This window comes from Protopterus annectens, chromosome 8.part0 (assembly GCF_019279795.1).
Source record: "Protopterus annectens isolate FY-2018-M chromosome 8.part0, PAN1.0, whole genome shotgun sequence".
Lineage (NCBI taxonomy): Eukaryota > Metazoa > Chordata > Ceratodontiformes > Protopteridae > Protopterus > Protopterus annectens.
In genome coordinates this window covers 1282005091-1282020470 of record NC_056741.1, presented here as the reverse complement: position 1 = coordinate 1282020470, position 15380 = coordinate 1282005091, and the positions used below count along the sequence as shown (strand labels likewise).

The window sequence follows — 15380 nt, the reverse complement described above, 5'->3', positions numbered from 1 at the left end:
CTGCATGTTTTACCCCTGACGACCTGACGTCATGTTGAAGAGGCGACAGCATCCGGCGCAGAAATCCCAAGACTATGGTATTCGAGCCGACTGAGGACTACCTGCAGGCAGATAACCCAAGTGTGATGACTGCAACAGTGAATACACTCAAACATCTACATTTATGGTAAGTGTACACAACTGTACTTTTTTTTTTTTTTGTTACAGCAAACTGTGTTTTGTGCCCATCACCTCTGCCAGGTGGATTTCTGAGGTACATGCCTTGTATTTTAAACCTCTTTGTCTGTCTTTTTCAGAAAGACAGGATTTTTCTGAGAATTAATCCATCTTTTCTCCCTAAAGTGGCTTCTGAATCATCAGTCAGTCAGCCTCCCATTGTTCTTTCAAAATTTTTCAAATAAGGGCAAATACAAGCTACATCTGCTGGATGTGCACTGTCAATCCAGTCTCTGTTTATATTGAACCAAGATAATTGGAAAGATTTACCAGTTATTTTGTTCTTTCTCTCGTATCAAGATGGGAAAGGGGAGTATCCAAGGTAACACTTTCCTGGTAGCTTTGACTGAATCTCTTGTGTGTACAAAGATAGCTGAATGGACCTTTGGAGCCTCTAAATCTGTAGCTTCCATTACAGCTTTTTCCAGATTGCCACTTGATGACTTATTTGCTTGTGGCTACTTGGTCCAAAGTCCATGCTTCCATTTCACACTTTAAATTGGATATACAGTCAAGATCAAGAGCCTCCTTTGGTTGGTCTGTGATCTGGAATGTCATTCCATAGTACCTCCCAAGTATAACAGTAGCTGGAATGATGTTCTTCGTGTTCCACTGTTGCAGTCATCACACTTGGGTTATCTGCCTGCAGGTAGCCCTCAGTCGGCCCGAATACCAGAGTCTTAGCCAGAGGGGTATAAAACACGCAGCTGATGCCATTACATCAGCCTTTCTTGCCGAGAAGGAGCCCGAAGCAGTTTGCAAGTGCCAGTCGGCCGCTACCTGAAATTTTCGTATTTTCGAGTTTCAGACTTGAAGTCTTCTAAAGCTAAGTACCCCATTGAGGATTCTTTTTTCTTGCTCTACCCGATGTCAGAAAAAGTTAACAATCGTCTTGCCTGTGGAAAGCAAATACCTCCGAGATTTTCATTCTTACTGCATCACCTGTTTAGACCCAGACCACGACGTCCCTCGTTGTTGGTTTTGTGCCTTGTTTAACACCTGAACCATTCGTCATCGGGCTATTTTTCTAGCTAAATTCTTTCGCTCTTGTTCTCCGTATTCTGAAATGGCTTCGGTAAGCTATCAGACTACCAATCTTCTGAAAAAGTGCAAAGACAGAGACTGACCGAATAGGTCAAAAACTGCCGATGGCGCTTCCACTAAGCTAGTCGCCAGTCAGCCGGTACTCGGGTGCCTTTGCAGACCCTGATGCCCACTTCTACAGATTCACAGGCCTCTGCCGAAACCCATTTGGAGTCTGGTATGCCTCAAGATGCTTCTTAGACTATGGAACCTGTGGATGTCTCTACCTTGGATGGATCTGGAGCCGCTGTGCAGACAGACACCGGCTTCTGAGGGTGTATTCCGACCTACTGATATTCATATTAAACAGACAACTTAATTTCCAGCTAAAACTACTGAGTTTCTCAGGCCCAGAGTTCGCACTATGCCTAGAAAACGGACGTCCAAAGCACATGCTCAAGCTCCCATGCCACAAAAATAAATGCTTAGAATGGCTGAGGACCGTATTACTCTAATTAGGGGAAGCCAGCCTTCCCCTGCCAAAAGACAAAGAATTGAATTTCATACTGATTCTACAGACAGTCTGACACTGACCCTTCTGATTACCAGGACATACCCTTATCTACCTATGAGGACTCAAATGCAGAGGAATCCATTCCCTCTGCCTCCCCTCCAGAGGATTTTTCTTTTGATGAAACCTTGCATACCTTAAGAGAGCATTTCTGATGGGAATGTCAGGACTATCCTCAGTCCAAAAAGAGAGTCAGGAATTTTAGATTTGCCTCAGCACAGGCCTCTAGCTATACCCCCTTGTCCAGGATATTGTAGGTGGTCTTGGTGTCCAGTTTTACTCCTGACACCTTACCTCCAGCTCCTAGAAAACCTGACCGGTACTACAGAGTACCTTACTCTCACAAATTTATCTTTAAGAATCCTACTGCGGTTCCAGAGACCATTTCCAAGGGACCTACAGCCAAAAACCCTACCCCTTCAGACAGGGATTCTAGAGCTTTAGATTGGGTAAGAAGGTATACATCTCTGCAACTCTTGCAATCAGGCCTTAAATTGCCAGTTTCACATGTTGAAGTACCAGAAACATATTATGGAACTAATTAAACAAAAAATGGTGTTACTTCCAGATTGTGCAGAAAATAAAGATTTAAGAGTTAATGCATTCTGCAAACCAAGTTAGTAAACATACTTTGCAGTGTGGGTTTGATGCCTTAGGAGCATCTTGCAGGGCTGCTGTCACTGGGTCTGTACTGAGAAGGCATGCTTGGCTAAAGGAACAAGTCTTGCCTGATCACGTCAAAGCAAAATTACTAGATGCTCCATTAAATCAGGAGCATTTGGCACAAAAGCAGAAGTTCTTAAAAAGATGGAAGAAAAAGATAAATCTATGCAAACCGTCAAAGATTTCTTACAGGTGCAGCCACCTAGATTCAGTAGGCATTGGCCTTCAAAAAAACTGGTCCCTCTCAGGCCCTCTCAGTCCAAACCCAGGAGAAATGGACCACCAAGACTACAGTCTCAGGGTATGCAGAGATCTAAACAATGGAGTGTTTCCACCTCAAAACCAAGGAGTGGTAAGCCACCCCCATATGGAAAAAGTTCACAATGACTTTCCAATTATCCTTCCCAGCCATGCCCAAGTACTTGTGCACCTAGGAGGAAAACTTGCCCTTCATGCAAAAAAATGGATGTCCATTACTCAGGACCGATGGGTTCTAAGCATTCTACCCCAGAGATACAGATTATACTTCCACTCACTGCCAACTTCAACCGGTTTGCCAGACCTTCCTCCAAATCTGTGGGCAGAGGCTCAAAAGCAAGTAGTTTCCCTTCTCCATATCAAGGCCATTCAGCCTGTTCCAGTAGAACAAAGGGGACAGGGTTTCTACTCCAGACTGTTCCTGGTGCTCAGAAAAGAGGGCTGTTGGTGCCCTATCCTGGATCTATCTATTCTCAACACCTTTCTGGTGGTCCCAAAATTCAAAATGCATACACTGCAACAGCTTCTTCTATGCTAGCCAAGGATGCCTGGTTAGTCACCCTAGACTTAAAAGAAGCTTATCTGCACATCCCCATAAGGGAGGTCTTGCTGGAAATATCTACATTTCAGGGCAGGCTCTATGCACTATCAGTTCTCTGCACTTCCCTTTGGCTTATCTACTGCGCCCAGAGTATTCACAAAATGCCTGGCTCCAGCCATTGCATACTGCAGGCAGAGAAATATTCAAATCTACCCTTACTTGGACGATTGCCTGATTCAGGCGGACCATCAGGAATTGCTACTTCAGCACCTGGCATTTGTAAAAGGACTTCTAACTTCGCTGGGATACACCATCAACGAAAAGAAATCACAACTGGTGCCCAGCCAACAACCTGTATTCCTGGGAGCAAGCTTGAACACAACTTCCCAGATGGCATTCCTCACTCCAGAAAAGCAGGCCCATTTGACAAAACTATTTCAGACTATTGGCCAACAAAACCCAGCTATCTACAAGGAAAATACTGCAAGCCCTAGGGTTCATGGCCTCTTGCATTCTGCTAATTCCATATGAAAGACTGCATATGAGGAAACTTCAATGGTCTGGTGTCAACATTCTCAGGACCTGGAAACCGGGATTCCTATCATACCCTGTCTAAGGGCAGAGTTCCTTTGGTGGGCAGAAGCATTCAACCACAACAAGGGACTTCTGTTCACTCAATCCCTCGCCGGCCAAACCCTGACAACAGACGCATCAGACTATGCATGGGGGTGCACACATGGCAGGCAAATGCATTTAAGGCAAATGGATCCCAGAACAGATTCCCCTGTCAGTCAAAAAGGGATGCTAGCTGTACAGAATGCTGTGACGGTCTTCAAATTCCTTATCCTGCCAGGACAGCTCCTGATAAAGACAGACAACACCACAGTTATGTGGTACATAAACAAGCAGGGTGGAATTCATTCTTACCCACTCTGCAGGTTAGCCATGGCTCTGTGGAGCACAGCCTTGAGTATCCAAGTGCACCTACAAGCTCAATTCCTACCAGGCAAGCAAAATTCACTGGCAGACTTCAGCAGAAATCTACTGGACCGTCACGAGTGGAAACTGGACCCCAACTCATTCAAACTTCTAACCCAGAGGTGGAGAACACCAGAGGTGGAACTTTTTGCCTCCCCCCAAAACCACCAATTGAGCAAATTTTACACCAGGAACCCTCGCAGGAGAGGCTGGAAGGTGGACACCCTATCCTTTACATGGGAAAACCTCTCAATGTACGCCTTTCCTCCTCTGCCCCTCTTCTCAAGAGTACTACTCAAGATCAAACAGAACAGGCCAAAGGCAATCCTTATTGCACCAGACTGGCCACACCAGCTCTGGTACCCACTCCTACACAGTCTGACAGCAGTGCCACCCTAGCACCTACATCACACACCTTCCCTGCTGTCTCAGCAGGAGGGACAAATTTTGCATCCACAGCTGCAAACCCTAAACCTTCAGCCTGGCTTATTCCCTGAATGCACCACCAGCATCCCTCAGCAAACAGGTGCTGGACGTCATCCTTGAGGCCAGAAGGCCTAGTACTAGGAAATCCTATGCTGAAAAGTGGAAAAGGTATTGTTTTTGGCGTCCGCCTCAAGGAAAGGATACAGCTGTGCCCAACTTACCTCAAATCCTTGATTACCTAGCAGAGCTGCTCCACAGAGGCCTATCCTTCTCATCCATTAATATGCATGCCTCTGCCATCTCAGCTCATTATAATACTGAGCCTCCTCTCTTTTCTTACCCTCTCATCAAACAGTTCCTGAGAGGAGCTAACAATTTAAGGCCCCCCCAACCTGGGACCTTAACTTTGTTCTGGAGAAGCTCATACCCCCCCCCCCTTTTTTTTGAACCTGCTGCTTCAGCAGAGTTAAAATTCCTGTATTGGAAAACAGCCTTACTTCTAGCTATTACTTCAGCAAGAAGAGTGTCTTGAGTTAGACACTAGTGGTGGTGGAGCCCTTCATTATTTTCCATGCTGACAGGGTTTCCCTCAGGACTAACCATTCCTTTATGCTCAAGGTGGTATCCATTCCATTTGTTAACCTTTTTCCCTAATCCTCAGAATAAAGGGGAAAGGATCCTGCACTCCTTGGACATGCACTGACAGCTCAGGTTCTACCTATACCTTGACAGGACTAAGCCTTTCAGAAAGTCTGACCAACTGCTAGTCAGCTTTGCTACAGGGGCAGAGGGTAAGGCCATTTCAAAGCAAACCATTTCCAAATGGATAGCACACTGCATCCATTTCTGCCACAAGCACCATGGGAAACGTATACCTCTCTGGGGATCAGAACTCATTCCACTACAGCTACTTCAACCTCTACAGCATTTATCAGGGGAGTCCCTACCAGGGACATCCTGGAAGCTGCAACCTGGAAATCTGTACACACCTTCACCAAGCATTACCACTTACCTATTTTTTTCTAAATCCAGAGCTGGATTTGCTACAGCAGTCTTACAAGGCCTGCTAGCCAGCCTTAACACCTCTTGACTGTCTCCACCCTTCCTCGGCTTTGGGAATCAACCCAAGTGTGATGACTGCAACAGTGAAACACGAAGAACATAGTACAGTTGTGTGCACTTACCATAAATGTAGATGTTCGAGTGTATTCACTGTTGCAGTCCTGGTTTCCCTCCCTCCCTCCATCCCCCTGGTTTTCTATATCCTTTCTACCTATCCTCTTTATAGCCATCTTTTATGGCAGGGGTATTTACTTTTTACTGGAGGTGTTCCACATCAAGTAATAGCTTCCTGTATTGGGGGCTCCTGACATCTGGATCAAGAAAAACTGATGTAATGGTGTTTGCTGCATGTTTTGTACCCCTGACTACCTGAAGAGGTGACAGCAACCAACGCAGAAATCCCAAGACTTTGGTATTCGGGCCGACTGAGGGCTACCTGCAGGCAGATAACCCAAGTGTGATGACTGCAACAGTGAATACACTCGAACATCTACATTTATGGTAAGTGTACACAACTGTACTTTCTCCACTTCATCACTGCCTTCTGTTTCTCCAGTTGCTAACCACACATCTTTAACAGGTTCTGTAGACCGTACTTAACGCAGGCTAATATTCAGCATCAGTAGATGGCCCTTTGGTACTGGAGCAAACTATTTGCCTGCATTATTGGTTTGGGGTTCAGAAAGTGACCCAAATGACAGCTTTTACAGGTTTAAGGATGGAACCATTTCACTTTAAGTGGGTGAGGGTTTTACAGTAACTAAAGCAAGCCACAAGTGCTAATTTCAGTAATTTCAAGAGAAAATGGGGATATCCTTTTGTGTCTGGGCCATTTGAAAGCATGTACCTCCAGAATCAAGAGGGGTGGGGTGGTGTACAAGAGAGGAGATCACATTTATTTAGAAGAGTATACTGTTGACACCTCTGTTTGTGACCCTGATTTGGTGGATAACTCCTCCAAAATTTGAAGTTGGGAAATGAGCTATGAAGTTTGGAAACCACCGTTGGCTTTTAGGTATATGAAAGATGGAAGATTTGAGGACTATACAAAAATGTGAAGGTTTGGTATTTTGTTTGTCTAGTCATAGTTGACAGTCTAATTTGAATGTAAAGTTGCAATGAGTAAGACTGAGCAAAACTTGCTTTTACAGTCTTTTACCTAATTGTTTTATTTTACATTTCAGGAGGAGGAGGAGGAGTTCCTCAGAGTGCTCCACCTGTGCCAACAGGAAATACCCATTTTCGATTCCCACCTTCAACTCCATCAGATATACTGTCACCCAATGAGGACCTTCGCTCACCATCTATCTTCTCCACTGTAGCACGGCGCATGGGAAGGGGTTCAGTCAGTGACTGCAGTGATGGGACATCTGTCAACTCCGAAGTAGAGGAGGGTATGTCGGAAGAAAGGAGAGGAGTGGAGGTGACCAGCTTCCGTGGGGCTCCTCTGCCCACACATGGACGACTCTCCCATGACAGCATTTTCAGGGTTTATCCTCGTCCTAGAGTTCATCCAGAGCCTCTTAGTCCTTTCCCTGGGTCACCTATGGGTCCTGCCTTGCTTCCTCCTCAGTTATCTCCAGCACTTCCCATGACCCCAAACCATCTGAACTATACACCATCACCTACACTGAGTCCCATGTACCCAGGTGGTAGTCATTTCTCTTTCAATCCAGAAGATATGAAGCGATACCTGCAGGCGCACACACAGAGTGTGTACAACTATCATCTTAGCCCTCGTGCATTCCTGCATTACCCTAACATTGTGGTCCCTCAGCCCCAAAGGCCAGAGAAGCCCCCACAGCTGCCACCTGAAGAGCCAAGTCCTTTTAAATTTAAACTCCAGCCTCCACCACTTGGCAAGAAACACAGGGAGAAACCGGTAATATCTCAGGTTGACATGGCAACCTCTAGCACTTCATTGTCTGCCAGTTTGGCTCCACCAGTACCACAAATCAAAGTAGAGCCTATATCTGACATAGAATCTGAGGAGGAGCTAACTGTGGAAGTTACAGATATTAGTGAAGATGATGAAGAGGTGTTCAAAACTCCAACTGCTCCTTTGCCTCTTTTGCCACCAGTGCCTGAAAGTAGATCCTCCCCTTACAATTTGTACTGTGAAACAGATTTGACAAGTGTTACAGAAAAAACAGTTGTGGACAGGTCAAAAGAAGCTGAACGGGAAGAAAAGGCCGAGAGTGGGAAGTGTATACCACTTAAACTGCGCTTCAAGCGACGTTGGAGTGAGGACCAGCGGATGGAGGCCAGTTCTGAGGAATCTGACAAGAAGGTCCGGGCTGAGGAAGCAAGAGACATGAAAGAGATATCACCCATCAGGAATCCGCCTCCTTCTGAGGAGTTCAGGTTTGGGCGGGAGGTGTCCTGGGAAAATGGCCCAGCTCGCCGTGTAAGCACAGATTTGCAGAGGGCAACTGCTGAGCTTTCTTTAGAAAACAAAGATTTGTGACTGTACTGCATACAGATTTAAATGTTTTAGAGGAAGAGAATTCTAAAAAAGAAAGACTGGTGAAAATAATTGTAATAAATTCTGCGCTGCCTTATGAACTCAAAGGGGTCTTTTGTGTTTTTAGGCCTTTTGTGCCATGTGGCTTCTTTAAATCCTGCCTGTATTTTTATGTTGTAAATTCTCTTTGCCTTTATATTCACATTATGAAACTTAGTAAAATTTACTAGCTTTTATTCTGGATTTTAATTGGGAAATATGTATTTTTTTCCCTTTTTGTGGAAATGTTCTTGTATCTGGTATCATTTTCTTGGAAAAGCCAGGTATTTTTAAAATTGTTAATAACTGTAAGATATGTTTAAAATACACATTTGTATTTACCTTTTAGGGGGGATGGGCATGTATTTTTCGATCCATTTGATGTAATAAGGCAAGTGTTTTCCTCTGGAAAATCAATCGGCTTTTTACATAATTCTCTTTTTGTAACAAAAATTATATTAATATTCTTTCCCTCAGAGCTCGTTTGAGTTTTATTCTTTACAGTGATAAGGTATTTGTTGGCAGTGTCCCCATGGTTATTCTAAATAATACTTTAATAACTAATTTTGTGTAAGTCATGGGTTGTCATGCAGCAGAAGCCCGAAATCTGCTGCCCCCCCCCAAGTCTGAGTGCGTTTTATTCTGTAAAAATCTTTTTTTTTTTTTTGTTTTGTTAATGCATATTTATTTAGTAAAAACAAGTGTTTTCTCTTTCATTTTATCCTTACGAACAAGGTATTTGCTGCATTGTCCCCATGGTTATTCCAAGTAACAAGCTTTTTCATTATGTACGTAAAACAAAAATGGATGCCCCATGTCAGCAGTTTACCTCCATGTCTGAGGGCAACTTGAGTACTCTTAAAACTTTACATGAAGGTGGGGCTGCGGTTCAATAAATCATTGGGTTCAGGTTTTGAAGTGCTGTAGGGAAGTGGGAAGAGTAAGAGATCTAGGAAATGTCATGCTTTGTAGAAAGAGTATTTTATAAGAGCTTCTCAGGTTGATGGGCATGTCTGTTTTATTCAAGGTTTATATTTTCCATATTTTATATGTTGCTTCAGGAAACAGTTCAGCTTTGGAAATGTTTCCATCTTTTTTTCAAACTGGTAAGCAATAAAGTAAAATGGTGTGTGCCAGTCTGAACAAGCTGCAGCCATGTTACAGAAGTGGCATAAAGCAAAGAATACATTTCTGCTCGTGGGTAAATCTTTCATTTTTTTTGCAGTTGTAAATCGGGGTTCATAACACATTGGTGGTGAAGTTGGGAATTACTCTGTTGCTCTTTTCTGTTGAACTGTGCGCAGATGAGTAAGGCAGTTTTAATTAGCACTTAACTCTGTAATTAGTTTGCTTAGCCTTTTTGCATACTTTTTTGCCCATTCCTCTCTCTTAAATTGCTTATTGTTCATTTTGTTAACATTGAGGAAAAATTAAACGTTTTAATATGTATATGGTATAGGAATTACATGTTTCCTCAACTTTACTAGCAGAACATTCACATTAAGAAACAGAAGGCTTCTTAAGACCATTTTGTTGTAAAAATGCTGTATTCCTTTATTAGTGCTTTTCTGTGAGGTTACAGAGGTTTAAGGTCTAAAAACTCCCAGTTTTCTAGTATCTTGTGATACTTCCATGAAACTTCTTCATTGTGGCTGCTTTCCATTGTAGTGGTTAGCCCACTGTGTTTTACCCTTATAACTAAGGGTGATATCATTTTATAAGGTCTTGGACATTTAAACAGAAAACACTAACTTGCCAATACCCACACTGACAAGAACAGACCTAACATATGTGAGCAGATCTCTTTACTTGACAGACACACAAGATAAAACATTCATAGAGATTTCCAGTTGCAAGAAACCTGGTTTTGTGACTTCTGCATGTCTCTTAAGCACTGAATAGTCGGTTCATGTACGAGTTTTGGGTCAGTTTGACCAGCTGAAGTTTGTAGTGCATATCCTTGTATATTATTATTATTATTCTTTCGGCTTTTCCTGGTTAGGGGTCGCCACAGCGGAACTCCAATCCGCTAATGATTAGCAGTAGATTTTTTTTACGGTTCCAGCTCAACGCCCAATCTTCAACGAAGGCACGCCCATTCACGCATGTCTTTCGAGGACCACTCGACCGCGGGGCGGACATGCAGACTCCACACAGAAGGCACTCCAGCCGAGAATCTAACAGGAGAACCTCTTGCTGTGAGGCGGCAATGCTACCGCTTCACCACCGCGGCTTCACATATCGTTTATCCCTTGTAAATATCCCAAACTTCAGCCAAATAACTTGCTTGAAAAATCCTGTTCAATAAGTCCAGCTATTTGTAGCTGTTTTTTTCCTGCTCTGAGTGTAGATCCTACTGGTCATGGGTGATCTGCCCATTGGAAATTTGGAGCTGAATTTTAGGCACTAGAGATCTGATCAGTTTGTATATGCAAATCAAATGTAGTCTCTTAGTATGAGAATACAGCCTTGTAATGCAGATCTTGCTGGCCTTGTTCTCTTGACCCAAACTTGAGACAGGAGCTTTGCATTTCATTGCCAGAATTGCCTATTGTATAAATCTGATAACTGGTCTAATGTATGTTTGTTGTGGTGGAAGGGTGTTGACAACAGACTAATGGACCATTTTTATTCCTTTTTTCCTTTTTGTTTAGCATTAGTCTTGTAATCCTGCAGAATAGCACTGCTATAAGAATGTGTCAAGTCATACATACCATTTTCTGGAAGCCTGGTCAGATATACATTACCACTGCAAGTCAGAGAATGCTCTTCCCAGTAGAAATCACCCTCTGCATTTGCCAGTTGTTTTCTGTAGGTTCATCAGGTTGTCCTTAGCAGACTGACACCCTCTTGCTTTTATACACATAAAATCATAGAGTCTATGGAGTGGTGTACGTTAGTGCCTTTCGCAGAGTTGTATATTGCAGTCATTCGTGCCTTGTTGTAGAACCCCTAGAGACAAAGTAGAAAAAGTAGGTTTGGCCACAAAATAGGAAAATATCACCCTCTCTCTATAATATAGAAATGATGACTTTTTTTGGCAGTGCAGATATTGAATAAAACTGAATGAAGTTCAAAATGTCTGTTGCAACTCATTTTATAGAGATAAGTTACATTACCCAGTTACATCAGCATTTATATTTTGATGACTTGCATTGTGTATAATTTAAGGGATGATTATTTTCTGTTTATCTCAAAACTTGTGCATACTGCCATTTTGATTTGTGAACTGGCAGAGGTAAAACATAAGTTTTCTGTAAAGCAAAGATTTGAGAGAGGGCAGAAGGAAGGACTTGACTAATCTGCTTTTATTGCAGTGTCAAGCCCTGTACTCATTTTGTCCCTTTGACGGATGCTAAACTGATCATACCTGTCTGGGGAATGTTTGCCAAGCAGGTAACTGCATTCACATGTTAGAATCACCGTGGGTAAAGGAGTTTTACTGCACAATGCCCGAGTTCTAAGTCTGTGTTTTTTTGTTTCTGTCTTCAGATTACTGCTTCGTGTAGGGGAAAAGCAAAGGGATACAGTTGTACTTGCAAGTACTACCTTGTTCCTCCACACACTATTTGCAAAGTTGCATTTTAATTATAGATGCCTGTTAAGGGTTTTGCATCGAAAAAGACATTTTTTAAAACTCTGAATTAAAAATAAGGTATTGTGTGACATTTGTAAAATAAGTTCCCTGTATCTATTATTTTTAATGTTTTTGTAACAAGTGTAGAACAGCCTTTAAAAACAGAAGTTAGCAAGGACACAAGTTATTCAGTAACAGAGCTGGCATGCACAATCTGTGTTCATTTCATATACATGCTATGTAATTTCAGTAAACTGGTTAGGAATACCAAAAAATTCATATTTTAAATCTAACTCTTAACTGAACAGGACAGTAACTGCAAAAAGTTCACCTGCCATCTAACTAATGCAAGAAAATCCTAAGGTCTACAATATCTGTCTCCCTCCCAGACGCACACATTTTTCACAACACTGGTAAATTCGTCCAGTATAGAATACTTCATAAATTGCAAGTTTGGGTCTACAGGTGCTGTAAAGCAAATGCTTTGTGCAACACGGTCTGCATACACTAGTGTGTCTTAAGGTTTTGTCATTTATGAGAAACTGCACACAATTTTACAAGATTTTAGTTATGTAATGCCTTGACCCCACTCCTTAACTGCCTTCTTTTTTTTAAATAGCGGTTTAGTTAACTTTACTAGAGGTTTACTGTATCTCCTCCCTGCAGGGCAAGACTGTGTGTGTAATTTTGATCCTTTCTGTTTAGAAGCGTGTACATATTTGTCCTGCTTAGGGAGCAATTGTCTTGATTTTAACAGGTTTAGTGTAGCTAAACTGACCTGATTAAAATGTAATTTTTCTTTGGGGGTTGGGGACTGCATCTGAAACTTCTGATGAAAACCTATTGGAAATAACAAGGCAAGTATTCAAGCCTGCAGTTAAGGGAAAAGTACTAAATAAAAACGTGTCCTGACCAGATTAGAACTAGGAAAAGCATATATTGGTTTTCAGTTCATTAGCAGGGAGTAATGCATCACTGCAGACCATAGCCTAAAGTTGGTGTTGCCTTGCATGAACTGCTTCCACTTGTATTTGATTTTTTTTTATCGGGGGGGGGCAGAGAAAAGGGAAGGATGCTGACCTTTGCCTCACAGGAATGTGTAGATGCACTGCAACATCAGAGTGACACTGTTATTTTGAACAATATGGAATTGGTTTTGGTGCCTTGAAGTTGCTTTGGCAGCTGGCTGTGTAGTAGTTTTCTGACTGCAATTACTGTTTGTAGTCTTGAACAGTCGCAAATCCCATAGTGTGCTTTAGTGTGTTGCTTGCAAGGGCAGTGAACTGTTCCCAAGGGCCAGATGATGCAATGTAGTGCCTGGATTAACAGTACATGCTAGAGTGTTTGCATGTGCAACGTTTGAGAATGTGTCTATATTTTAAGTTTGTAAACCTGCACTTTTTGCTGATCTTTTGTTGTGTCATAGGTTAAACACTGTATAGTGTAACAGTGAGGCATTAACTAATCAGCTTGCATGGTTTCATAACTTGTTCATACTACTGTAGAGGCAGTTAAAAGGCATGTGTTTAACAGTTGTTCTGGGGTTTGATCAGACAACCCTAGATAATGTTATGCTTTATGATAACCTATTTTCGTAAGTCCTGCCTTACTTTACTGCCTTAACAACCTAACAGCTTATCCTTTTCACTTTTAAGTTTGGCTGTGGTTTCTGTTTCTTGCATATTGTGCAGCATTATTTAGAGCAGCAAGCATATTTGTTTGTACCACAGATAAACACATCTAATTTGGTCTCCACCACATTATGTCCTTGTCATTCAAGTTTCCATTCCTTCTGTAGCGGTTTTGTATCTGTGGTAATTTGTGTAGTTTTACAGTTTTAGCCAGAAAGGAAGGGATATGTTGAGATTCATTTTGTTTAAATGGTGTGATTTCTTTAAAATACAGATGAACTTGTTTGTGGTATATTATGCAGATGCTGCTGTGGTGTTCATTACTAGGTTGCCAGATTTACAGAGGGCTATTCATATATGTCCTTAGATTCAATGTTGCAATATTCTTAACGTCTGGGATTCCCTGCCTAGGGCTGCCCGACGTCTGGCCAGTATACAAAAGCCTTAGGCTGCTTTAAGGTATACTGTACATCATACATATGCTTCTTTGGTAGCATAGGGCATAAAGGTGACATCCCAAACGTACCATCCTTAGAACGTCTTTGCTGCCAGTCATTCCAGACACAGTCTCTCAGTAGTCTGAGTGCCTATGTGTCCCATTGCTGTTGTCCAAGTCATTGCAGATAAGTGCCCATTGAGTTTCATTTTTTCTTGTCTTTTGGCTGCTTCTGGGGTTTCATGTCATCCAAGAAGGGTAAATGCCAGTATGGGAGACAGATTCCCCATAAAGACTGCCACAAGCGGTGTTTGTTTTGCTTGGACACCTCTCATGACCACAAGTCCTGTTCCATTTGTCATGCTTTTGCTCCGAAGACTCGGCATAGTATGCTTTCTTCCTTAGCATTATATCTGGAGAATCAGCAGCTTATGCTTCTCACTGAGAATACTATGGAAGGAACTTCCTGCCCAGAGGGTCTGCCGTCGGAGAAGAAGAAAGTTAAAAAAACAAGACTAGAATTTTCTGCTGTCCAGCCTCTGCCAGATGTGTCTCCCAAGGTGAGTGAGAACCCTGAGGGTCACCCAGCTTTCTTGTCTGATTCCTCTGCCACGACTGGTTTGGAGGCTGGCAGGGATTGGGCTCTCAGCACATCCAATGAGGCTTTGCAAGCACCCATTTTGGATGTTCAGGGAGAACCACAGTTGATTTCCAAGGGGCCTAGGGGTGTTCAGATTTTAGGTAGGGACGTTATTGAATGCTATCCTGAATCGGAGCCTTCCACATTTTACAGGGCAGACGTCCCGTTAAAGGGGAAAAAAAAAAACTAAACATGTTTCTCTCACCCCTGGGGATCCACAGAGTGAGTGGCAGGCCCTCACTCAGGGTTTGTCTAATGCTTTGATGGCACTGAAACCTCCTCCGTGGGTTTCTGTTCCAGCTCTCTGAGGAGTTGGATTCTGATGAGGAATCCCTTGCTTATTCTTAAATTTCTTCTCCTTTGGACTGTGTGTTAGAGGAAGAGGAACCTACCAGTCCTGATGTTGCCTTTGAAGTAATTTGTTTTGTGGGCACAGTCTCCAGGATGAAGGGATTTTCAAATGGGATTGTGCTCAGGTCACAGATACTTAAGCGGTACTATGAGTTGCTGCAGACAATCTTGTAAACCTGCTGGTATTCCTTCTGTTTTGGCTGCTTTGTTGGATACATTTTCAAATGCCCCTAAAGCTCCTGATTCTCTGCCCCATGCTGCTAAGAAACCTGATAGGTTATATAGGGTGCCTTAGGAATGTTAACGTTTTGTACAAGTGTCTTGCTGCTGACCCCTCAGTGGTGTCTGTAGCCTCTAATAAGCCTTCTCATTTGCTTCTTTCACACAAATGACTGCCTTCTGATAAAGATAGCAGAAACATGGAAAGGCTAGGTAAGAAGGTTTACACCTCAGCTACCTTAGCATTTTGGGCTATTAATTGTCAGACCCATATGTCCAGGTATG

The 15380-nt window shown here is 42.6% G+C and overlaps 1 protein-coding gene across 3 annotated transcripts in view; it reads left to right on the top strand.

Moving 5' to 3' along the window:
* Positions 1–8719, top strand: part of ERF (ETS2 repressor factor) — a 322944-nt gene extending 314225 nt beyond the window's left edge. For 2 of the 3 annotated variants that reach the window (XM_044080801.1, XM_044080799.1), the window contains exon 4: positions 6923–8719. In XM_044080801.1, coding sequence (XP_043936736.1) covers positions 6923–8205 — 1283 coding nt within the window. In that variant the 3' untranslated portion in view covers positions 8206–8719. The remainder of the gene's footprint in view (positions 1–6922) is intronic. The other variant, XM_044080800.1, reaches the window with a different exon arrangement.
* Positions 8720–15380: the final 6661 nt, after the last annotated feature.